The sequence below is a fragment of the Eumetopias jubatus genome, unplaced genomic scaffold, assembly GCF_037043125.1.
Source record: "Eumetopias jubatus isolate StellerSeaLion01/CBP00866 unplaced genomic scaffold, mEumJub1_p1.0 scaffold_17, whole genome shotgun sequence".
In the NCBI taxonomy this organism is placed as follows: domain Eukaryota; kingdom Metazoa; phylum Chordata; class Mammalia; order Carnivora; family Otariidae; genus Eumetopias; species Eumetopias jubatus.
In genome coordinates, this window is record NW_028274823.1 from 31,452,957 (window position 1) to 31,478,822 (window position 25,866).

A 25,866-nucleotide genomic window follows, 5' to 3' on the forward strand; every position below is an offset into this window, starting at 1 on the left:
TTGGGGAGATGCGAACGGAAAGCCTGTCCCTGGATGTGGCCACCTGAAAGCCCCCTGTGACAATAATGAGGGTGGCTTTGCTGGAGTTGGGGGGAATGTGGATCGGGGTGGGCTGAGTGGATGGTGAGAGACTGAAGACAGCCTGGGAAGACAGGTCTTCGAGAAGTTTGGTTATGAAGGGGTTTAAATCAAGAAGCATACCCATAAAGGATGAGAGATCAAGGGTGGGTTATTTGGGATAAGAAATACTAGAGTGTGTTTGGAAACTCTCAAAATGATCACTGGAGAGTGAGAGATTGGGCCTCGGCTGTTGTGTTACTTTTCATAATGATGAGAACTTATACTTGTGTAACTCTTCACAGTTTACCAAGTGTTAGCACACACACTGTCTCAGTCTTACTGCCAGGCTATGAGGTATGTAGCAGCCCTGAGTCAGAGGTGAGGCACTCAGTGACGAGCTCAAGGTCACAGCCAGGAAGGGGCGGGGCCAGGCCCCTGGGCCCACCCTGCACTCCTGGGCCCCCCCACCCCAAGGGCCCTCCCTGTCCACAGCAGTTCTGTCCCAGGGGACTGGCACCAGAATTGGCCGGGGCTCACACAGCATGGACTGTGCCCTGCCGGTGTCTCTCGGGCATATTGTCCAGTTACCACCCAGCCAGTCACTCTGCTTGCGGGCCCAGCTTTGATATTAGGGAGTCACGGCTACTTTTCAAGAGCACAGGACACTGTCCCACTCCCTAAGCCTGTCTAACTGAGCCTCAGAGCCTCTTGAAATTCTGGAAGAAACCAACAATCTCTGGCAGGTATCAGAGGGAGGAAACGTGAAATTTCACATCCCTCACGTCCAGCCCCCCAGGCTTGTCAGTGTGGGGACTGCCACCCAGAGGGACTGTGGGTGGGTTAGTGACTGTGACTAACCTCTGTACCTCAGTCTCCACATCTGCGAAATCCTGGGCTGTCATGAGGCTGCAGTGAGACAGAAGGGGACTCGGCCTGTGCTGTCACTCTCTTCACTGCCCTTGATTATTTATATTTATCCATCCACTCGTTCACTCATCTGTATGTTGGACAGACATTCGTTGAGCACCTTCTCTAGGCCAAGCATTGCCCTAGGCACAGCAATTGCAGAGATGTATCCACATGCTTCCTGGGCTAAAGAAGCATCTGTTTGAATGAAGGGAAGCAATGTTGGAGCACAAGCAACCCTGCCCTCACAGGAATAAGCGAGGTGCAGAACAGTGGGCATCCAGAGAAGAGATCGCATCCAGCCGAGAGGCAGTCGGTTGGGGCCAGGCTTCATGGGAGGGCGGGGAGACCATTCCCCATGGAAGGGGGCAGCTGCGGCTGAGCCAAGCCACAGAGGCTAGAAAAGGCACAGCCTATGGGGGGTGGGGGCAGGGGTGAGGAGCCCGACAGGAGCATCTGCTCCATGGAGCAGAAGGGAGGGGAGAGGCTGGTGATCCCAGGAGAGGGCTGTAAGAGGCTCACACGTCTGTCCAGCAGACCCAGTAGAGGGCTGCCTGGTGGAGAGAGGAGTGGCAACTCCATGCATTTACCCCTGGCCTTGTTCAGAAGCCTCCCTAGGGGCTGTTAGTTTGACTTTGTGTCCCTCGGGGTGGCGGCGGGAGAGAAGGGGCCAGAGTATCGGGATTCATCCCAGGCCACCAGGCAGGTTGAGGCAGGACTCTGGCGTGTGCTCACTCTGTAGCAGACAGAGGAATTTGAGCCAGCCTAGCAAGCCCACCCCACTGCCCCCTAGGGAGTGCCCTGGAACGAGCACCTCCAAGTTCCTCAAAGAAGAGAGGATCCAGGGCCATCTGCCCCCCCCCCCCCCCAGCGCCACCACCTTGTGTGCACACCTGCCTCCCCAGACTTCGGGCAAAACCCAGCTTCCGCTACATGCACAGCCATGCCCCTGCCTCCCCAGGGCCACATGCGGCAACACAGTCTGTGACTCCCTAGTTGGCCTAACTCTCATTTTGCAGAAGAGAAACCCAGAACCTAGAGAGGGGAACTGAGCAGCCTCGGGTTACAAAACCAATCTAGGGAAAGTCAAGACCTGTGAGAAGTAAACTAAATTGAGGATGAGACCATGCCTTTAGAGTGCTGTAGCAAAGTAGGGCTATTATCTCCCCTTTGACATGAAGTTCTTGGGCATTTCTCATGGTCACTACCTTGGGGGAGGCCCCCAGAAAAAGAAATCCAAGGACTAGCAGTGTTGACATCATGGGCAGTGTGGAAAGAACACAGGATTTAGAGCCTGGAGACGGTTAGAGGCCCAGCACTGCCACGTACCAGCTGTGTAACCTTGCACAGCTCACCACCTCCCTAACCCTCAGTTTTCCTTTTCTAGAAAATGCCTTATTACCCTCTTTCTGTGGGGCTCAGGTGAGACAATGCATCTGATAGTGCAAGCCCAGCACTCTGGGACCCTAGTGTCTTGTGAGGAGCAGCGAAGATCATAGTAACCAGAAGACCCAGAGGCTGGGAGGACTAGTGCGTGGCACCCAAGGCATTTTCTGTCCCTGGGGGCTGGAGCCAGCTGCTGACGGTGCTGGAACCCAAGTGTTCTGTCTCTCCTGCCCAGACACATCCCATGGGGCATGCCATGCCCTCCCCGCCCCCGGCCCTCAGACGCTGTTCGTCTGGGCATCCAAGGCGTGACCTTCCATCACCGAGTGCTGACTCAGCTCCCAGTGAGCTCTGTTCCCCCTTTTCACACACTGTGGGTGCCAGAAGGCACCCAGCCAGTTGCTCAGCATTACCCAAATTTCACAGGCTCTACATCTCAGTGACAAAGGAGAGGGCCAAGTTGGATCAGTTTCAGGAAAGCAAGAAGTGATTTCTGTCAAAGACCTTGGAGAGGTCTTTCCGCCCACCCCATCCCCACCCCAAAGTGTTCTCAGCCAGGACAGCCAGAGGCCTGCAGCTGAACATCACTCAGGATGTACACGCTTAGGTTAAAACAAAGACAGGAGGCCAGGACTAATGGATGGACATTGGCCGGGTTCCTTAGGAGAGCCTGGCAAGCTGGTGTTCCCTAGAGGCCGGAGGAGGCCTTCAGACATTCACGGCCGCCCTGCCGGAGGGTGACCTTGGGCATGATGCTTTCTCCAGATGGAAAGGCAATGGGAAGAAACCGATGTGCAACACCGAAGCCTTTATGACTCAGACGTGGACTCTGAGGTTTCATTCATTCAGTCATTCAACAAGTATTTACTGAGCACCTAGTGTGTGCCAGGCACTGTCCTAGGCCCTGGGGAATGAAGCAGACAAAAAGTTCTGCACTCATGGAGCTGATATTCTAGTGGGATCAGACAGAGAAGAGAGAAGATAGAGAATTGTCAGCTGCTGGTAAAAGCTTTGGGGGAAGAGAGCAGGGATGAGGGACAAGGAGCACGGGGAGGGGCTGGTGCTTGCAGGTTTCAGGAATGTGGCCAGGAAGGCTGAGAAGCAACAGTGGAGCCGTGGCCTGAACTTGGTGACAGAGGGGGACAGCCTTGTGGATATCTGGGGGAAGTGCCTCCTGGGCAGAAGGAACAGCAAGTGCAAAGTCCCTGAGGCAAGAACATGCCTGGGCCTTCAGTGAGGCAAGGAGGCTATGTGGCTGCAAGAGAATGAGGCAGAAGAGATGAGGACAGATGAGCATTTTAATCTTTCATTGTGAGTTCCTTAGAAAAAGAGATCTAGCAGGTCCACCTACTGACTTTAGATGTGTTCGTAATCTCCTGTCTGAGATGCTCATTTTATACTACTGTTTAAATGCAGGGACTCTGTCAGGAGAGAGTCATTCCAAACCTCAGCAACAAAGCCTCTACTCCTCCAGGGCTCATTTGCCCAGAAAGAGCCTGGGTCCAAGTCCTAGCACCTGACACCTACCTAGTTGTGTTACCTTGGGGAAGGGCACTCAGTCTCTCTGAGCTTCAGTTTCCCCAATTGAAGCTCATCAGTGCCTCATCTGTAAAGTGGGTTAATAATACAGCCTCCCACGCCCACCTCACTTGCTTATTAGATTTAAATTAGTGAGATCATAAATAAGAAAGTGCCTTTGACATTGAGATGGGCAGGGTAGATGGCGGGGGCGTAGTCGTTTTCTTCACGAAGCCTGTGGGAAGGGGGTTGTCACGGGCTGCCCGTCCCCCTGTGCCACCCTGCTTCTCATATTGTGTCCTATGTGGTCCCAGTTGACTCTTATTTCGAGTGAGTCTGTATCTGATTCAGGGACACTCACCAAACACCCAGGGACCCCTGAGGCGAGGCTGAAGCTGTCGAGAGTTTCCCCAGAATGCCCCAAGGCTGAATTGCCTCACCGTTGACCTGTCTGGGAGGATTCTAAGCCCCACTGTTGGGCGGAGGACACCAGGTGAGCCCAGCTGCTCCTCCTCAACACCCCCTCCCCCTTCCTCCTCCAGGTACAACGGCCCCAACCTGGTTCTGAAGTATGACCGGACCCAAAAGCGACTGGTGAACATTGCAGTGGACGAGCGCAGCTCCCCCTACTATGCCCTGCGGGACCGGCAGGGGAATGCCATTGGGGTCACAGCCTGCGACATTGACGGGGATGGCCGCGAGGAAATCTACTTCCTCAACACCAATAATGCCTTCTCAGGTAAGGGGCTGGGGCCTCAGGCCTCTTCCTGCTTCCCACCCTCTGCCCCCCACCAGCTGGGGGAAGGGCCTTCCTCAGGTTATTCTGTCACGGGCTCCCCCAGGCATAGGCCCCTGCTGCCTCCAAGAGCTCGCTCTGTCCCAGCAGAGATCCCCAAGGGGGTCCCTCATCTCCCTCAGACTTTCTGCCATCTTTGTCTCCCAATCTGAGCAGTCGCCCTGCCCCCATCTTCCTAACCGCCCCCCCCCCCCCAGCCCCACTGCTCCTGCCATGGCTCAGCCACTCAGCGCTTCTCACTGGGCAGACGGCCTCCTGGAATCGCCCTCTATGCTGCTTCTAGGGAAGCTTTCAAAATGCTTTGAAATCCTTCAAGGGCCCCCCACAGCTTTTAGCTGAGCTCATTTATTCACTCCACAAATTCCTGCTGAACACCTACTCCATTCCAGACTAGAGATGCTAGATTCTGGGGAAACAACTTGGAAGCAGGCAGACCTTGAGTTCATGGAGCCTTTCCCAGCCTAGAGTGTCTCAGCCGATGTACCTGGGGGTCTTGTGTAAATGCACATTTGCACGCAGCAGGTCTGGGTGCAGCCCAAGATCCTGCATTGCTAACATGCTCTCACACTGTAATGCTACTGCTGGTCCAGGGGCCACTGAGGAATGGCTGAGGGATATTGATGCCGGAAGGCTAAACAGCAGTAAGGACAATGGTAGCAGCTAACTTAAGTGGCACCGACGGTATGCCAGGCCTGGATCTAAGCCCGTTACATTAATCAGCCCATGGGAGCCTCGCAGCAATGCACTTAGGTAGATCCTGGCATCCCACTTTATAGTTGAGGAGACTGAGGCACAGAGGTCACATGACTGGCCCACAGCCACACAACTTGTAAGTGCCAGGACTCAAACTCAGGGGTCCGACTCCAGATCCATTCTTTAATTAAGATACTCCATGGCCAGGGCACCTGGGTGGCTCAGCCGGTTAAGCGTCTGACTTCAGCTCAGGTCATGATCCCGGGGTCCTGGGACAGAGCCCTGTGTGGGGCTCCCTGCTCAGCGGGGAGTCAGCTTGTCCCTCTGCCCCCGCCCCCCGCTCATGCTTTCTCTCTCTCTCAAATAAACAAATAAAATCTCTAAAAAAAAAAAAAGATATTCCATGGTCTTACTCAGTCCTGTGTCCTCAGGGCCTAGTGGAGAGCCTGGCTTCTAGTGGGTGCTCAGTGTTGCACAAGTTGGGGGGCTGTGTTCTTGGGTTAAAGATCAAGGTGGTTCCCAGCCCCTGACTCTCACACTCTCTCAGGCCTGAGCTCAGCCCACTAGAATGAAGTCCACTCCCATAGAACCATAATATCTACAGGGAAGTCCCAGGCCACGGTGTCCTCCTGAAACGTGCAGAGCCTCATGTCCCTGAGAGACCAGGTGGGTCATGCATCGGCCTCTTCCAGATGACAACATCCTCTTGGGTTGGTCTAGACAACACCCTGTGGTTCAGACCTGTGTATTCACCATCCTGGACCCTCCCGATCTCCCAGAGGCAGGGGACTGCCTGGCTATGGGGCTCACCCTCCCTGCCTCTTCCCCAGCCCAGCACACACACACACACACACACACACACACTGGCTTTCCCTGGGCCCATGTTGCCCCTACTGGTTTTTGAGGCCCGGCCAGGATCCAACCCCTAGACTGCCCCTGAGGTTGAGCCCTGCCTGTGGCATGAATGGGAGGGAAGAGGTTGGGGCCTGTGCCAGGGGCAGGGGCAGGGGCAGGGGCAGGCGGGGCTGACTGGCTGGGAGCCAGCCTTGTGCAGCCAAGGAACAATGAGCCACAGCCCCGAGTGGTGTTTTATGGGTTTTCATCTCATCTTGCCACCAAGTGAGGCCTGAGAGATAGTAATTATCCTTACACAAATATCAGGGCATGATTACCCAGCTGGATTTACTGCCCTCTCTCCAACTAAGCCAAGATTGGATTAGGACACAATTAATTGATGGGCTGATCAACGCTTTAAGCTGATCAAGGTCAGGAGGGGAAGCAGCAGCAGGGGACAGCTGTGGAAGGGGTGAGTCCCCTGGAAGATGCAGTAGGGCAGGGAAGCAGAAATAGGGAGAACCGTGGGAGGGAGGTGCTGTTGAACATAGGTTTGGCAGGCAGGATGCCCGAAGAAGGGGACAGACTCTCCCTCCTCACCAAGCGCAGAACACCTGGGAAGAGTGGTCAGGTGCTCCTGCTTTGAGGGAGGAGCCCCTCCCATGCTCTCAGAGCATTCCATCGTGAGGCCCCAAGCAGAGGTGCTCAGCCCGAGCCGCACATTAGAATCCCCTGCGCAGCTTTTATCACTCCCAGTTCCCAAGGTGCACCCCAGTCCAGTCCAATCCAAATCTCTGGGGTGGAACCCAGTCATCAGATTGGAAAGCTTTCCAAGTGATTTCCAGGTGCAAAGTTCAAAGGCGACCCACCCCCTGCCAATCATGTTAGTTCCACGCTCAGCCTAGCCTCCCCAAAGTTCCACTCATTCATGAATGTATTCATTCACTGGACGAATATTTATTGAGCACCTACTGTGTGCCAGGCACTATTCGAGGCACTGAGGATACCCCATGAATGAAACAGACGAAAATCGTGCCCTCCTGAAGTTTACACTGTATCCCCAGTGCCGCCTTATATTTCTCTGGGCACCTGACTCTCATGGACGCGAAGCTCCTTGAAGGCAAAGTCCCTATACTGGTGCCCTTGACCCACATAGACCTTGAACGTCCTGAGAGCACAATCTAAACTTGATAAATAAATCCAGGAAGAACGGACAAGCCATGAGCCATTAGGCCTGAGCAAAGTTTTGCCAACCAAGGGGAAACAAGGAGAGGACAATGACATGGAGCCCCCCCGCCACCCCCCGCAGAAGGTCCTGGGCTTCCTGGGGTTCAGGGCACAAGTGTTCATCTGGGAGAGGCTGGAGCTCGGGCCCCCAGTGCTGGGGTGAGGGTGACAGAGAAGCCTCTGTTCCAGACGTGCACCTCCTGGTGACCTTCTGTGGGTTCGAGGGATGTCTGTGGGTTTGAGTTAATTTTTCAGTTGAGTGATTCAATTGATTCATCGACAGTGGGCAGGGTGTGGAGCTGGGACATTTGTGCCATCTCAGCACTTCGTTGGCTCCAGCTGGCATGACGCTCAGCCACTGCCACCCTGCCCACTGTGGGGAACCTGAGAGCCCCTCCAGGAGCCCGGCCAGCCCACCCCTGCCCGTGGCATGTGCCTGGGGGCCCCGTTGGCCTGTGCTGGGCATTGGAGGGACCTGTGGAAGGGTGGCCCTGTCCTCTCAACCAGCCTTTGGGATGTCAGCACTGGAGTCCCCGGAAGAGGGTTGAGACCCTGCATCCTGGTGGTGGGGGTTAGTTTGTACAACTCTGAGATCTGCACCTTACTCACTGGGTGACCTCTCTCAGCCTCAACCCCTTCACCTGTAGAACAAGAAAAACCATATCAACTTCATAAGCTCAACTCCCTCCAGTGACCCCATAGACTAAATCCAGAGTCTCCGCCATGGCCTACAACACCCCTCCTGGGTGTGAGCCCGGCTGCCTTTCTGACTCATTGCCTACACTCTTCCTCTCGCTCACCATGTTCCCACCTGAGGCCTTCGTACTTGCCATTCCCTCTACCTGAAATGCCTTTCCCACCACTGTTCTCAGGGCTCACTCCTTCCCTTCATTCAGGCTCATCCTCAGATGGGATCTTACCTGAACACCTGAAAAATCATCCCCCTATCTCTCTCTATGGCCTTAATTTGCTTTATTTCTCTTCAGAGCACGCAGCACTATCTGAAAGTAGGCTATATATTTGTTTGTAGTTCCTCTCATCCGCTCTTCTAGTCAGCCCCATAGGGATAAAAACTTTCTCTTAGTTGCCGCTGTATCTCCAAGACCACTTAATGTCACTTAATAAACATTTAATACATATATTTGAATGAACAACTGAAACACTGAATGAAGAGCACTTATAATGGTATCTAGGATTTAATAAGTGCTCTCCAAGCAGTAGCTGTTATAATTCTGCAGCGTGAAGAAAGCCAGAGCCTTTAGAAGTGTCCTGGGCAGAGGCGCCAGGCCTCCCTCCTGGCCCGTGGGAGAGAGAGAGACAGAAAAGGACCATCGTGTAAACAAGATACCACCCAGAAAAGGGTACCAGGAGGGCCTGCGTCAAGGATTAAGAATTGAAAAATAGGTAGGAGGGAGGGAACAGAGGAAGATCAACCACAATCCCCAGAAGGCCTGGGCCAACGAAACCAGCTTACGGCTTAACTGACATGGAAACCTACAAGCCATTGTGGTTCAGGCCACACATTACTTGGTGAAAACCAGGTGCGAGAGCATGTAGGACAAAGGGGGACAAGAGCCTGGTTCCAGCACCTCCCTCAACATCCAGGAACTGCAGCTCCCCCTCAGAGCCCATCCCCCCAGGGGTCCGGTGCTGGTCACCACAGCCACTGCACTGTGTGGCCCGAGCTCTCCTGCCCACGCGACCTGGGGTCAGGGCGGCATGGGTCAGCAGGAGCTGTGAGCCCCACCACTTACGTGACGTTCGACAGAATAGTCACTGATAATCTGCTACTTTCGATCTACAAGTACCGCCCTCCTTTTCTACACAAATAGTAGAATATTCCACTCACATTGCTGCTCCTTGCTTGTTTCATTTAACAACCAATTTCGGACATTATGTCACAACAGCACGCAGACCGCTTGCTCGTTCTTTGGATGGCTGTATAGGACTCCATTGTGTTGACTCACCACTCACCGAACCGGTCCGCTGTTGATGAACACTGAGATGGTTTGCCATCTTCGGCTCCTACCAGCAGTGCTACCGAATGAATAAGCTTGTCCAACACGCCATTGTCCACAATTGCAGGCGTATCTGTAAGGGGCATTCGTAGAAGGGATTTGCTGGGTCAGGAATATGTGTGTGTGTGGATTTGATAGGCGTTGCCAAATTACCCTTCACACGGACAGTCTTTATGACATTCCCATCGGCCCTGATGCAAGTGAGCATCTCCCAACATTCTCATCGATACAGTGTGCCATCATTTTTTTAAAATATTTTCCAATGTGATAGGGAAAAAAAATGGTATCTAAGTGTAGTCTTAATTTTCATTTTTCTCAAAACAAGTGAGACTGAGCATATTTTTATATATTCAAATCTCTTGTCTGCTCATTGCCTTTGCCCGGTTTTTCCATTGATTATTGGCCTTTTTCTTATTGATTTGTAACACCTCTTTATAAATTAGGGAAATTAGCCCTCTGTAATGCATGTTGCAAATAGTTGCCCCTTGTTTGTCATTTGTGTTTTGTCTTTGTTCATCGTGGGTTTTGCAATGCAGAAAATTTTTATTTTTATGAACTCGGATTTATCACTCTTTACTCTGATGGCTTCTGGGCTCTGTGTCATCCTTAAGGCCATCGGCAGGGGCTTCTATACTCTGTTGGAGAGGAGGTGTCAGTCACTGGGCCAAAAAAGAAAGGCAGTCGGGGGCACGTTGCACTTCCAGCTTCTGCCCACACAACAGACGAGCCATCTGCTCTTGAAAGCGTACCCCTGGTCCAGCAGCTCCTTCACCCAGGCCAGGTCCAGCTACACCCAGACCCTCTACATCTTGCTACTCAAAGTGTGTCCTGTGGCCCAGCAGCATTGGCAACAGCTAGAAGCTCTTCAAAATGCGGAATCTCAGGCCCCCACCCCAGACCTACCAGACCAGAATCTGCATTTTACCAGAATGTCCTTGACTTCCTGTGTCTGGGAAAGCCTGAGCTACACGGTGCTGAGTCTCCAGCTTCTCTCCTAGTCAGCTTCCAGGTCCTCCTCGGTCCCAGCTATGCTTTCCTGGGATACGATGTTCTGATCTTCAGTTCCCCCAGCCTGGCCCCATTTGGGAAGACAAGCTCATGACCTGCTCAGATTCCCTGCCCCCATCCCCATGGGGCTTCTTTCACATGTGGGCCCATGAAAAGCAAGGATGGACGAGGCTGTCAACGCAGCACCATAAACCGTAGGGGGACCTAAAGGCCATTTTCTCAGTCCTAACACAGAACAAGTTTCCTTAGGAGCCAGGGACTAGACTGCCCTCCACCAGCCCCCACTCCAGCTCTTTAATACAGGGTGGGGTGGGGGACACTTTGCAGTCAGACCACAGTTTAAAGCTCAGCTTTGCCACCAGCTATGCAACCTCAGGCAAATGACAACTCTCAGAGTCCCGGTTTCTCTCTGTAAAATGATGAACCTATGTTCCTGACACAACTCCAGAGAGGGCTAAATGAGCTAATGTGAATGAAGCACCTGGCAGGGGCTGGTCAGATTTCCCCCTTCACCCTGGGATGGAAGGGGGAAGACTTGGGTCAGAAATTATATCAAGGTCAGGGAGAGTCTGGGTCCCTTCTTTATTAAAATGTCCTTTGCCTGAACTATTTCTTTATTCCTCCCCATCACTGCTTTGCTGGCTTTCCATTGACTAAGTCTTGTAAAGCATTTTAAACTCCATGTCAGTTTATACAGTTGCTTCGTGACTCATTGAGGACCTGCAGTGATCATGCTTTGTCAATCCCATGGATGATGCTGGTGGTGGTGGTAGCAGTGGTGGTGGTGAGGATGGTCATGATGATGGCGTTGAGGAAGGTGAGAATAGTGATGGTGGTCATGATGATGGTGATGGTGGTGATGAGGAAGGTGAGGATGGTATGATGAGGTGATGGTGGTGATGGTGATGAGGATGATGAAGGTGGTCATGATATGATGGTGGTGATGATGATGATATTGTTTTTATGATTTATTAAACTTATCTTGTGCCAGATATTGTTCTAAGTACTTCACTTACATCATAGAATTTAATTCTCACAACAGCCTGATGAATAGGTAGCCATTCTCATGATCCCATTTTACAAATAAGAAAAGGACAAGTTTGTGACTTGCCCCAGATGTTGCTGGCTCCCTCCTTAACACTGCTGTTTGGCAGTAATCTCTTTGCCTTATGAAGGAGTTTGGAGGCAGAGCCCTCTTCCCTGCCACACACAATCACTCACTCTTCTCTTTGCCACCTGTAGCAGACCATAAGTCTGGTCATCTCCCCGAGGTGGCGCAGGCCATGGGGAAAGAGGCACTCGGGTCAATGATCCTTAGGAAGAGCTCTTTATGACCCAAACTCACCCTTCCAGGGGCTCCAAGTTACCCTCTGGCGGCAGAGCCTGGTGTGGAAGGGATGACAGGAGGGTGAATTGAGGGCCATTTCCCTGACTGACACCGCTGCCCTCCGTGAAGAACCTTCCCCTTTTGTCTGATGATTCTTCCATGTCTGCCCCTTCTTTTCCTACATCTGAATGCGGCTGCTCCTGGGACACGTTCTTTCCCCTCCGTGCCCACCCCAGCCTCACTGCTCTGCAACTGCTATCCTTTGTGGCCAGTGACCTCTTGGACCTGTCTTCTCAGCCACTTTGTGACCCTGTCAGATGCAAACGGTGTGAAGCCAAGCTTTTGCTCCCACACCCAGCTGGCCCGGTGTCCCTGCTTCAGTCACTGTCCCGCTCTGACCCATTACACCCACTCAACTCCCCCTGCCCTTACCGCCCCCCCCCTGCATCCCATGATCCCTCCCACCCCTACTGTCATCACGGAAGTGGCCGCCTCTTCTCCCTCGCTAGCGCACCCCTCACTCACTGCCAGGTTAGTCTTCTAGAAACAATGTCTTCCCCAGATCAGAAACCACCAAGGGCCCCTTCTGCCCTCAGTCCTGGAATTAGTGGGTCTCTCCTGCCCTGCATGTTGTTCCGCCTCAACCTCCACAAATTCTCCTCTCTGGGCAAACTCTGTAGCCTCTCCATCTGTCTATGCCCCCTGCCTGCCTGGAGCACCACCCCTCGCCTCTGTCTGCCCAAGCCTCAGAGTGCAGCACTCAGAAGCATAGGCTTTGAATCTGTCTCCACCACCCACTAGGTCTGTCACCCCAGGCAATTGACTAACCTCTCTGCCCCCTCAATTTCTCTGTCTGTAAAATGGGGCTGCACTACCTCTCAAGGTAGCTGTGGTGTTTAGGCGAGATGGTGGTTATAAAAGGGAGGCTTCGTGCAAAGCCTGGCCATGCTAAGTGCTCTATAAACAGGAGTCATTGTTGTTACTCTGACCCTTCAAGTTCAGGTTCAGGTGCCTCCTCCATCATGAAGCCCTCCCTCATCACTGTCGCCTCTTCCATCCTGACTTCTTGACATCTACAGGACGTATCATCCTGTCCTGCCCCTCAGAGCTCTGTTAGCTGTGAGGTCTTAGGCAGGTCCCCTGTCTCTTGTTCTTCGGGTCCTTCATCTGTAAGTTGAGCAGGCAAACAGTCCCCAGGTCAGGGGTTGCGGTGAGGGTTAATGAATGAATGTGTGTGAAATGCCTGGCACATGAATGAATATATGTGAAGTGCTGCAGAAATGTTAAGTAGTATTAGTTTCACAGTGGTCCCACGGCATCTCCTCTACCTGTCCCTCTCGTTGGATGGACCTTAAGTGCCCTGAATCAGCGACCCAGATTCCTTCCCGGTGTGCTTCTACTGTATCTGGTACCCGTAGGGCATGGTGGGCACATGAGCCTCACCTACTGGGCCTTCCCACCTGGCTGCCTGGCAGCAACTGGCAGTTCTACTGGCCTCTGAGGCCTTCGAGTGTCCTTTAAGGCCAAGATGTCAAAGTCAGGATGGAAATGGGAGTCCTGAGACACACCTCTCATAGGGGCCCTGGCCCCTAGAGCCCCCTGCCCCTGCCCATGAGCCCCCTTCTGTTTCTCCTGGGCCTCTGCCCTCTCAGAATCTGCCCCGGGGGGCTCAACAGAGCCTCTCTCTCCTGCAACTAACAGCCTCTCTTCTTCCTGGGCAGCTGCCCCCCGACTTGGTGTGGGACCCCAGGGCAGAGTGCAGCTACAAGGAGCCAGAAGGCGGGATTACACGCTGACACGGGCCGGGGGCCAATGCTAGGTGGTTACCGCCGGTGCCATCGACCCGCACAGGCCGCTGTTTATCTGTCTTCCTGACACACCTAATTACCCAGGTTGCGGCTGCCAGAGCGTTTGCTCTTCCTAAATCACGGGCTCCCGTCTCTCCTCACCCAGGCCTCCGGGCCTCTGCCTACAGAGGGGCTGCCATTGATTTTGCCATTCCCATTTATGATCTACAAGGCTCTGCATCACTGTTGCACATTTTACCTTAATTAGTTTATTCTTCTGGGCGTCCCTGGGCAGCTCGGAAGCCAGGAGGTAGAAGAGGGGAAGAGGCTAACAGCACATGGCACCCCGACCCGTCTGGCCACAAAGCCCGGGGCCTGGCCCAACAGCAGCACCCTAAGACAGCAACTGGCTAAGAATGGTGCTCGTTCCGCAGGGTGCTCGTAGGTGAGCTGCGAAAAGGGGTTCCGTGGCCAGCTGGATTAAAGAAGATTAAGCAGGTAATTTATTGCAGGACTTGTCCAAGTTTTAATAGACTGATGCCCACTGAGAATCTTCCGGGGGGGTGGGGGTGGAAGGTGTGGTCTTTCCCAAACTCAGATGATAACAAAATCTTTCCTCCAGGCAGCTCACAGAGACCAGGGTTCCATAAAGCACACTCTGGGAAATGTGTATCTTGGACGAGCAGGAGGAATTGGAGGTGATGTGGCAAACAGAGGGGGACAGAGTCCCCCTTGGCCCATGGGCTCCTCTTGTCTAGCTGAGGGGCAGGAACTCTGCCATGAGAAATTTCTCCCGCCGCACGCGGAGGGGCCCATCGAGGGCTGCAGAGCCCCAGCTGCTGGCCGCTGCTTTCTCACACCGGCCCACGCGGTGCTGGAAGTTAACCTCCATATTTCGGCAGGGCTAGACTAGCTGGAGGTCCCATCTGAAGGGGCTCTGGTCGGACAGAGGAGGGCAAGGCTTGCTTGCTGTTGGTGGAGGCTGGAGACCCAGAAGCCTGCAGGGCCTTCTTCAGAGGTCCCCCAAGCATCAGGAAGTGATGACAAGGCTGCCATTGCCTCGGGAATAGCCGTGAGCCTGGCAGTCCAGGCCCACAGTCCCTTCCCTGCAGTCCTCAAATCCAAAGCACTCTGAAAGCCTCCTTTGCTTTTTTTTTTTTTTTTAAGTTTGTGGGAAAATGAATTGATAGCAAAACCTGTCCTGAGCTGACGCGAGCTATTTATAGGCTTTATTTATCCCACTTAGTGTGAATATTCATATATTTTACTGCAGAAATATTAATGTGTTTAATTACAGGGTGCTGCCCCATCCCTCCTGGGGGTGTTAGATAATAAACAGTGTGTGCACTGTGTTACCTTTCTAAAATGTGAAAGAACAAAATCTAAATTTCTAAATATGTCTGGCCCCCAGGGATTGTGCTGCAGTCTGCGGACTGGGGTGGCACGGGGCCTCCATGGGCAATTCTGACCCTGGGCTGGGGCTTAAGTGCATTTTATCCTGTAATTCCCACAGCCACATGTAAGGGAGGAGGCACGGCTGGTACCCTGATACCCCGATGAGGAAACTGAGGCTGGAGAGGATAAAGAGCCAGCAAGGCCCTGAGCTAATGGAAGTCGGCCCCTGTGCTTCCATCCAGCCCAGGCTCCTCGGTTGCCCCAGTGGGCTTCCCTCGCCGGCCACCGCAGCTCTGTGCCCACCCCAGCTGCAGCTCCTCAGCCCAAGCCTCCACGCACAAACACCGGCAGGCCTCCTGCTCTGCTCATGAAGGGCTTTTCCCTCCCCCGGACAGGCCTCTGCACCTCTGGGAGGGTCAGGCCGGGCAGGAGGGCTCTGTTCCGGTGCCAGCTCCCTGGTATCTGGCGAGCATCTCAGAGGCCAACTCCAGACCCCACAGACCACACGGCACTCCCCGTGGGTCCCTGTGGTCTTAGGAGGTTTCCACAGGAGGCCACTGAGAGAGCAAAGCCTTTTTGTCCTCTCCTGGGCAGAGCCACCTGAGGGATCCTTTATAACTGCCATCTCCTAACATGCTCCCACTCCCACAATCCTTCTCAGCCACTCATTTCACACACTGACTCTGCCAGACCCCTGCAGTGCAGAGCTGAGTTCCCTAAAGGACCTACACGAGTGCCCCATCTGTAACATGGGAATGACCACTTCTGTCTACTACCCACCACCTTGAGGGGGCGCTGTGCTACGCTTTTCGTGCACATCATCTCATGTATTCCTCGCAGTAAACTGGATGTAGCTATTACTGTCGTCCCATTTGCAAATAGGAAAACTGAAGCTCAGAGATGCTAAGCAACTTGCCCAAAGTCAACAACTAGCCCCTAGAAGTAGAAACTGGGTAGAACAGAGACCAGGACTGCAGCTTGTTTACTCTAAACCCCGAGGTCTTAACCACTGCCCCATGCTGCTCCCTTCACCCTAAGTGGTGGCCTCTGCCCTGGGCCAGCCAGAGAGTCAAGTGCAGGGGTCTGTCCCCAGGGCCACTCGTCCCCCAGCTCACCTTCCCGGCTTCCTACAGCTGCTCCCCTGCTGTCCCCCCTGTGTTTCTGATGCCAATCTTTGAGAGTAGAACATGATCCCTCCTAAAATATGAATGCTCTGGGGCTCACACGAACAAGAAATAAACTAGGGGTGAGTGGAGAGCTCTGCCTAAGTGGCCTTAGAAGGGTTTGAGCCTCCGGCCACCAGAAGTTCTTTGCACTTCCCCCAAAATAAAGCTTAGGCAGGAACGTGCTCTGGGAGGTCACAGAGCCCCTGCAATTACATGTGGTACATTGCGCAGTGCCCATGTGTGCGACTCCCTGAGCTGGCGGTCCTCAACCTCCATCCGGTTCTGAAAGGGGTAGAGACCCCTGCCCTCGAGGGCCTCCCAGGGCTGCTCACCCCCTTCGCCCCACCTGGATGCCGACCCTACTGCCATCGGGTTCCCCTGGGGGTGGGCGACAGGTCCATCAGAGCTTCACTTCCAGCCCCTTCCTGGATCTGGACTTGGAGCCCCATCCACCAACCAGGACCATTTCTTCTCAGACCCAAATGAGGCCCTGCGATCCTGCAGAGAATGTAGGAGGCAGGTCCTGGAGAAAGTGACATTCTGGGTTGAGTTTGGGTGCTGAAATATTAGCAATCCCCGATCTCCTGTGTGTTGCAAGAGCATGATGCAGAATGTGAAATCCAGCTGTTGAGGGTCATCTCAGACACACAGTAGTGGTAACACTTCTTCTGTGGTTCCTGAGGCCTGGGCTGGCCATTTTCATAAGCCAATCTATTCTCTCAACTGAAGATACCTGGGCACTCCCCCCAGACAGAGGGAGCCTCACCTGCTTGAGTGAGTGCTGTGGGGAGCGCTCCCCTTGCCGCTGATGACATCTACCTCTGGCCCCGACCACCTGTGGCAGGTGCCCCAAAACATACCTGCACACTGGCCCACCATCCACCAACCTCCCTTCCTCTTCTCTCCAGGGGTGGCCACGTACACAGACAAGTTGTTCAAGTTCCGCAACAACCGGTGGGAAGACATCCTCAGTGATGAGGTCAACGTGGCCCGCGGTGTGGCCAGCCTCTTTGCCGGGCGCTCTGTGGCCTGTGTGGACAGGACGGTAAGTTCAGGGGTGCACGGGGGTTCTGGGGAGAAGAGGGGGGCACACAGCGATGTGAGAGCCCGGAGGGGAGCCAACAGGCAGACGTGCCCCGACAGAGTGGGGCTGTCCAGGGCAGAGCCCAAAGATCCTCCATCGCGGCAGCTCCCACAGTGCCTTGCACATGGTAGGTGCTAAATACTAACAAGACTTGCAAGGTGAGTTACAGTCTACTTTCCCATCCTTTCTCCCTTGAGGCTCTCCCAGCAACCAGCAAGGAAACTGTCAGGGGCTGTCATCACCGTGTCCACTGGGGAGGAGGGCACCAAGGCCCAGCTTGGGGCAGTGACTTGCCTGAGGGCCCAGAATAGATTGGCGATGTGACTAGGACATGAATCAGACTCTTCTAGCTCTAAACCTTGTGCTCGTTCACTTAGTCAACCAATATTTATTAAGTGCTTACTATGTGCCAGGCATTGAGCCATAGGGCTCTCCCTGAAAATATCTGTGGAGCAATGAAGGAATGACAAAGAGGTTCGTGAGTGGGTGAGTGGAGGGTGGCCTGAATGTCCAAGTACTTAGTTAATCAGGAGCTCTGTCACTGCTTCGGTGCCTGCTAGTTCCCCCTACCACACGCACGTGTCAACCCCAGCAGGTAGGGAGGAGAGACCAAGGGAGAGGGGCAGGAGTTGTAGCCACCTGCCCTGTGGGGTGGCCCCAGCCCAGGCTTGCATCCCAGCAGCCCCAGCCGGAGCCAGAGGCTGGCCATGGAGGTGATTTATCCCTGTCACCTGCTCACCGGCTGCCCCCTCCTTGACTTTAGAGACAGTCATCAGTCAATCAGGGACCCAGCTACCGCCTAGCTTCCATTCCAGGGGCAGGGGCAAGGGGCCCCGGCTCATTTCAGGATTGAGATGGCACCGGGGGGATTGGGGATTCAGCATGAATCTTCACAGCAGGGGCCTCCAGGCCTTGGGAGAAGGCAGGTGCCAGGTATAAATATTTATTTCTTAACAAGCTGGTGCTAGGAAAAGAAGCCAAGCTGGGCTGTGAAGCCACATTTAGCCCTGACCTGAATCTTTGCCACCTGGACTCCTGCCTGGTGGGAGGGAAGGAGGCAGCGGTGGCCCTGTGAGTGGCCCCAAAGAGTGAGAAGGGGCGGGGCGGGGGGGGGGGGCGGCCAGGCCAGGCCAGGCCAGGCCGCTGCTGGGAGCCTCCTGCTTCCTGCCTCTCTCCTGCTGAACCAAGGCTTCCCACACTTGGCCAAGGTGGGAATCATCTCTGAGCTGGTGGCAGGGGCCTGAAGGTTAATCACAAAGAGATGCACTCTTTGTCCTAACAAGGTCACCTACACGCCCACACGTTTAACCACAGGACAAAGGCACCGTGTAAAATGCAAAAAAAAAAAACCCAGCTTTGGCACGCAGCACCATAGGCAGGCATTTAGCAGCTTGCTCAACCCCAGCCTCAGGGAACTAAAAACAACCACCAAGAGAGGTGCTGCTTTCTGAGTCCAGCTGCCACCACCACCACCCCGGCAATCCCTGGGGCCTGAGAACTGTAGGGGAGGAGTAGGGCCAGGTCATGGCCACTCTGGAAACTTGGAGATAGGAATGCAACGTAGTGTAGGAAACACAAAAGCAATCTTAAACAATAATGACAGCTAACCATAATGAGCTAGCAACATGCCAAGCCCTGCGCTCAGTGGTTTATACGCATTGTCTTACTGAATCTTCACAGCAGGCTTAGGAGGTACCTGCTGTCATTATCCCCATTTTACAGATATGGAAACTAAGGCTTTCAGCAACTGAGCAACTTGACCTTGGTTACGTAGTTAAACGGCAGGCAAAGCCAGGAATTGAGCCCTGCCTTTCCGAGAACCAGATGCCTTTCTATCCCACGGCTAGCCTGCCCCTGGGTGAAGCGGTATCAGTCACAAATTTCTAACCACAGGTTCTGTTACAGTGTTCACCCTACTCCTTCCTCAGCCCCACGCTCCCACCTGGCGGCTTTTAGTCGACCTGTTCCCAAAGTGTGGTCTCCGGACCAGCAGCATTGTCGGAAATGCAGATTCTTAGGCCCGACCCCCACTCCACCCTCCAGACCCACTGAGTCTGAACCCATGGGACAGGGGAGGGGGGCAGAAGTCTGGGTTTGAGCTCGCCCTGCAGGTGACTCTGGCACAGGCCGCAGTTGGAGAGCCATCTCGCAGGTAAAGGTCTCAAACCACACCCCCCCCACCCCACGTTACCCTCCCTGTCCTCTCCCCCCGTCTCGGCCCCAAGCCAGGCATACTTGCCCGCCCTTTGTCTGCAGCTGCCTCATCCCTCACCCACCTTTCTGGATCCAGCTTAAAGCCGATCTCTTACAAGGAGCGTTCCCTGATCGATAATGATTATGCCTCTTGTTTATATAGCATTTTTATCTTTTGGAGACCTTTCACATGTGTTGTCTCATTTCATCTTCTCAACAACACTGCCAGGAAGCAGGGGGAATATGATTCTCCTTTAACACATGAGAAGATGCAGCTGAAGGGGGTGAGGAACCTGCCCAAGGACAAAGCCACGTAGGGGCAGAACCTGGCCTGGGCCCAGGCTAATATCCCTAGACCAGTGGCTCTCCAGGTGTGGTTCCTGGCTTAACAGCATCAGCTTCACCTGGGAACTTGTTCACTCCAGAGCTCCCAAATCAGAAACTCCGGGGTTGAGCCCCAGCATCTACAGTTGAACAGTGCTCTGGGTGTTTCTGATATAAGCTGAAGGGGGAGCCCACTGCCCTGGGGAGCCTCTCCCCAGGCTCATCTCCACAACCACCTCACCATCCCATAGTGACTGTAGTCAAGGCCACATGGCGAATTTCCGAGGTCCTCTGCAACCGTAAACACATCTCTACTTATCAACTTTTATCATCCCCATACAATGAAGAAAGGAACTAGGTATAATGGAATTTTATAAACATCCTAATTTCCAGCAGAGTGCCTTTCAGTTCATTTGGGCTTAATTGCCCATTTGTTGTGGGGATTGCTAACAGCTGGTAGGGTCAGGCGTGGGCACAGGGATGGTGCACTTTCCCCTTTGGCCCCATTCATTCAGTCTTCATCTGATCATTCCACACACATATGCCGAGCTCCTGCCACGGGCAAGCATTTCTCAGAGTTCTCCGCCAGTCACGACGCCGTGCTGTAAAGCCCTGCATCTCGAACTTCGGTTTTGCGTGGGGGCCAAGTGGGGGTCTTGTGAAAATGCAGAGTCTGATTCAGCAGGTCTGGCGGAGGGGACAGTGTCACTGAGAGTCTATATTTCTAACCTGCTCCCAGATGATACCAGTGCTGCTGACCGAGTAACAAAGATTCGGAAAGCATAGTCTCCCAGGTGGCAGGATGGAGCCTCAGATAACCGAAACAGAGGGGGCGGGGACATCTTTAGGGAGTATCTTTGCCTCCTTCTCCAGCTCTGGCCCCTGACCCGCCCTGCCTTGCATTTTCTGTTCCTGCAACGCTGAACGAAATGCCTGTGGTTTCCCTACATACATCATTCTCTGTATCATCTCTGCCTGGAAGGTTCTTTCCTCTACACTTCACCTGGCTGAGACTCTTCTTAGAAAACCTTTTCTGAACTCCCCCTGGTTCAATGCTCCTTCCTCGGGGAGCCCCTCTTCTGTACAGGAAATGCTGTACATATTCTCTCTTTTAAAAAATGTTCATTCTAGTAGAGTTCACATTTTTTTTATTTTATTTCCAGGATCATTAACTTACATATTCTCTTAATCACATATATATAATTGTATTATTGTTGTCATGTCTGCATCCCCTCCGGAGACCGTAAGCTCCTTCGTTGGCCTCACCCACCAGTCAGACCCAAGTAGCTCTTCGTCAGCTCCCCCCAAGAAAACGTTCCCATGGAAGGGATAAAGCCAGTGATTGATGAGGTGGGATGGGGGTTCCACTTATGGAGCTGTTGGGGAAGAAATAGAAGGCAGCCAAGCAGGCCGAGGGCTGAGAAGAGAGGGTTGCCAGGAACTCAGCTGTTTCTCTCGGGTTGTTTTGCGTTTCTAGCTTGCCTTTAAACGAGACTATAAGCAACTGGAGAACGAAGGCCTTGTCTTAAGGACATTTATAGCAGAGCACGTTGCAGGTAGTTGGAACTCAAGAACTATCTGCTATCTGATTAATTGGAGGGAAATCAAAAGGATGAGAGGAAAGCTGGAAAACTGTTCGAATGTAGAAAACAGGTGGCTCTCTGGGGAGAAAGGAAGTATCCACTGAAGAAATGACATGGTTCTAATAACAGGCAGAGAAGAACCGTTCGTCAGCAGGGGTTTCGGACTAGAGCAGACAACGACGAGGAGCTGGTGCCCAGGGCTTCTCCTGGATGCAAAGAAAAAAAAAATATTTCAGACAGTGTTACAAAGGCAGAAGCAATATACCATTTCTTTCTGGTAACGTGGGAAAACAGAGGGAATGGAAGGAGGACCCCTGCATATCTGAGCTTCCTGTGCCACCAAAATAGTGGAATGAAGGAATCCAGGGTGGGAGGTGGGGAGAGAGAGATGACTCTGGAATTTGCTTGTCATCTTGGCTGGAGTGAGCTTGAATGGGAGAGAGGAGAGAGAGAGAGAGAGAGAGACTGAGAATAATGGGAATTGGTAGATCAATCAATCAGCAAATATTTATTGAGCAGCTACCCTGGCTGGCAGCTGGAGAGAGCTCAGCTGGAGAGAGGCACATTAGAAAATTGTCTATAAAAAGGTGGTTGTGTGGGAGAGGGAGGGATGTGTTCTGGAACAGGATAGAAGGAGAAGCAGGGCTGCTTTGTTGTAGGACTCTGCGGGGGCGGGGGGCAGGGGTGGGGGGGCTTATAGTCTGTAGCCTCAGGAAAAGCGCTTCTGGAGTTGCAAGGCCCTGCACACCAGACCCAGGGAGAGGAACCTAACCCACAAAAGACCTATGGTCCTACACAAGGAGGGGGAGAGCCACTTCCTGGGAAAGAGACCACGACGAGTGCAGATGGGCCTGTTCACCCACCCTCCTTCCCTTCCTCCTCAGGGCTCTGGACGCTACTCAATCTATATCGCCAATTATGCCTACGGTAACGTGGGCCCTGATGCCCTCATTGAAATGGACCCCGAGGCCAGTGACCTCTCCCAGGGCATTCTGGCTCTCAGAGACGTGGCTGCTGAGGCTGGGGTCAGCAAATACACAGGTAGGCAGAGTGACGCGCGGCGGCGGGCTGGGGTGCTGTGAGTTGGAAGGGCGGGAGGCCTGGGGCTGGGCCCTGCAAGGCTGCATCTGATTCATCAGAGACCACAGGAGAGGGTGGGCTTGTGTCCCTGGGGAAGGGAGGATGAAGGCTTTATTCCATCCCATCACCCAGAGGCAGCTTCTCCAACACTGCCTCTCCAGGGGTTGGTGGGCTATCTGGCAGGCGTGGGCTTTGGGGGACCCCATGGGGATGTGGGACATAGGATGAGAACACTGTAACATCACCCACTCCCTGGAACCTCTTGCCCCATTCCCTGCTGTAACCCAAATGATGGGTGAACAGGTTCTGTAGGAGAAAACTGACAAATCACAAAGGCCGAGATTTAAAGCATTCTTTATTGCCAAACAGCAGCTGAAATTATTTACTTATACATAAGCGGCCAGGAATTGAGTGCTAAATCCCTAAGCTTCAGCTGGGTCCCATCTCGGATAACTGAGCTCAAAGAATTGTGTTCTTGCTCCAAAACCTCTCCAGCCCCTTTTTTTGAAGTCGTGCTCCCCCCCCACACACACACCTCTCTGGATGGGGGACCTATTGTCAGAGTCTCTGACGGAGATCTTTCTAGGGAAGGCTGTTTTTCTAATTCTAGCACGGCTGCTGACTAAACTCTGATAATCTGCCAATAGACTGCTGATGGCAGAGCAGTCCAGTTCCTGTTTGGGGTGCCAAAAATCAGGAAGCCGGAGCTGTGCACAACAACGTCTCACGTGAACTTCAGCCTCCCTCACCCTGATCCTCTCATTTGGACATAGAGATCCTCTTGCCAGTTGACCCTCCCAATATGTCCATCCCAACTTGCACTATAGACTTCCAAAAGGGCAGCCCACCCAAATCCAATTCCTGGGGCTCCGAAGGATGCTTGGTGGGGGTCATTTGGGCCATCCCCCTGCCTCCATACACCTGGGGGGTAGCACACTCTCAAAGCCCTACCTAGAAAGGGTTGTCGCAGCCTCTCCTGAGTTTATGATGCCTTTCTCTAGCCAACTTTCCACCTCGGTGAAACAGGGAGATGGATGTTGACCTGTCTGACAAAGTTTGTGGGAACAAACGGCTAGACAGTAAAACAGTTTGCACAGTTCCAGCCCCGTCGAAGTGCTCAAGAGCTCCGCACGTGAATGTGCAGCCTTTCTGGCTGAGTGTCAGTAATAAACCATGCTTTCCTGGGAAAAGGAATAAACATGCAGGAGCTTCAGCCTAGATTTGTACAGTCAATTTTTCTGAATAGTTCCCAGTTCTGTGCATTGGGCTGGCTTGGCAATTAAGTGCCTTGATCTGCAGGAGGAGAGTGGGCTGGGGAGATGAAGCACTTGAAAATGATGAGCTGGAGGGAGGCGAGGTCTGGGAGAGAGGCTTCTACACAGAATAAAAGAATTCAGGAGATTGCGGCTAGGTCCGAGCATGAAGGGGACATTGTTCACGCTGGCTGGGCTGGTGCTTGGGCTAGCAGGAAACCAGGGGGGGGCCAAGAGGAGACAGCTGAGGAGAACGGATGGGGATGGGAATAGTAGCCAACTGTGCCAGGCTGTGCTGGAAGGACCAGGAGGCTCAAGGAAGGGCCAGCAGTTTCTGTGGAGCATGCAGGCAGGCTGGGGCAGCTGGTGTGCCCAGAGGACAGGTTAGAGCAGCTCTGCAGACTTCCAAAAGCCATTTGGCTGACAAGAACCTATTTGGCCCACCAAGTTACTATTGTGTCTGCCCGCCTTCCCCAGCCCACCCTTTCCTTGCCCGCCAAGCCCCTCAACTCTACCCCGCGGCCCCCGTTATCACTTCGTTAATGACACACGGACATCTGGCTGGAAAACTAGCCCAAAGCACCCCCCTATGCCCCAGGGACGGACCCCAAATGGAAGGGCCACCACTGGAGCCCAGCCTGATTGCTGAGGGGCCTGGAGAAGGGAGGGAAGCAGGCAGTGATGAGCCGGGGCCTGAGCAGGCCCGGGGGCCGGGGTGGGGGGGCCAGCCATGGCCAAATGTGCAGTCAGGGAGCCGCAGGTCCCCAGAGCCCAGCCACACAACACCCAGCTGCTGGACAGACCTTGGAGAACCTCTTGTTTTCCAAAAGAACAAACCGAGGTCCAGAGAGAAGGGGCTTGCCCAAGGTCACACAGAAGGTTTGTCGGGAAACTAGCACCCAGAGCCCCAACCCCGGAAGCTTAACCAGCCACAGCCCGCTGACCTTTCTGATGACCTCCAGTTTGAGCATCCCAGCTTCAGCCTGCAAAACAGGAGGGGCTGGTGAAGGAGGAAGGCCCTGCACCCACCGGGACACAGCCCCAGGGATTGGCACTCAGGGCCTTGATTTTGAGCCCCAGTTTTCGTGGCTCGAGGCCTGCTTGGCCTAGGCTGTGCCGGTCAGCAGGGGGAGGCCCCAGCAAGCGGTTGGCAAGAGATGCCAGCGGTGCTGCCCGCTCTCCCGCGGGGGAGGGGAGGCCTTCTCTCCGGACTTGAGGGGGTCCCCCGGCGGCCGCCGCTCCGCTAGGTCACAGTGCCATCTAGCGGCCAGCGTGCCCACTCTCGGGGGACCGGAGGGCTGCGGGCTGACAGAGGGGCTGGTGCTGAGTTGAGGGAGGCAAGCCCAGTCCCCCATGGTTCCTGGTTCAAGGAGAATCCCAAGCCCTGACTTTCCCAGCTGCCTGCAGCCCTTCAGAGCCTGGACGGTGCAAGGAATCCCGAGAATTAGTTGTCCATGTGTCCGAGGGCCTGGCATGGAACCCAAGGAGAGGGAAGATAAGGACCCAGAGATCTACACTGGCCTCTGCAGCCCTGGGTGACCTTGGGCACCTCCTCCAGCCTCTCTGAGCACCTTGAACTCGTGGTCTGAACTACGGTCTTGCAGAGCTGCTGAGAGGACAGGATCTGGTGCCACGGTGCTGGTACAGATCCTGCCTCAGCCACCTGTCCTGTCCAGGCAGCAATTAGCAATTTATTAACCTCATGGGCCTCAGTTTTCTCGCCTGCAGTAGGAGCATGAGAGTGACAGGAGGCGTAGGACATGCCTGGCACAGGCCCGGCTCAGGGACAGGACCCTCGGAGTACAGTAGACAGAGACACCCTCCTCATCTGAGGTGCCCAGGGGGATGCCAGGGCCGTCGGCTGGGCATTTCCCGGGTGCTGGGCACAGGAGAGGCACAGAGCAGGCCCGGCCAGCCCTGCCCTGGAGGCGATCTCCGTGGGTCTCGCTGCCCACCCTCCAGCCCTGGGTATAGTCACGGGCGTCTTCACGCCCCTCTCCACTGGAATCCGTTGGTCTTCCCTCTTCACCCTGCCTCCCCACCCCCGCCAGCCTCTACCCCCTCCCCAGGAGCTCTGCATTTCAGAAAGCCTCACCTTTTGAGGGAGCATCTGTCTGGGTTGCAGGGTGGTGATTAAAGAATCCTTACAAGAAATTTGGAAAGAAAATGAAGGTGGATTTATGATACAGGGTGGGGATTTTTGCTGGTGGCTGGGAGCAGTGTAGAAC

The 25,866-nt window shown here is 53.9% G+C and overlaps 1 protein-coding gene across 4 annotated transcripts in view; it reads left to right on the forward strand.

Moving 5' to 3' along the window:
* Nucleotides 1-25,866, forward strand: part of CRTAC1 (cartilage acidic protein 1) — a 145,078-nt gene that overhangs the window by 75,217 nt on the left and 43,995 nt on the right. For all 4 annotated transcript variants that reach the window (XM_028098825.2, XM_028098830.2, XM_028098823.2 and 1 more), the window contains exons 3-5: nucleotides 4,413-4,609; nucleotides 17,030-17,166; nucleotides 22,190-22,346. In XM_028098825.2, coding sequence (XP_027954626.1) covers nucleotides 4,413-4,609; nucleotides 17,030-17,166; nucleotides 22,190-22,346 — 491 coding nt within the window. The remainder of the gene's footprint in view (nucleotides 1-4,412; nucleotides 4,610-17,029; nucleotides 17,167-22,189; nucleotides 22,347-25,866) is intronic.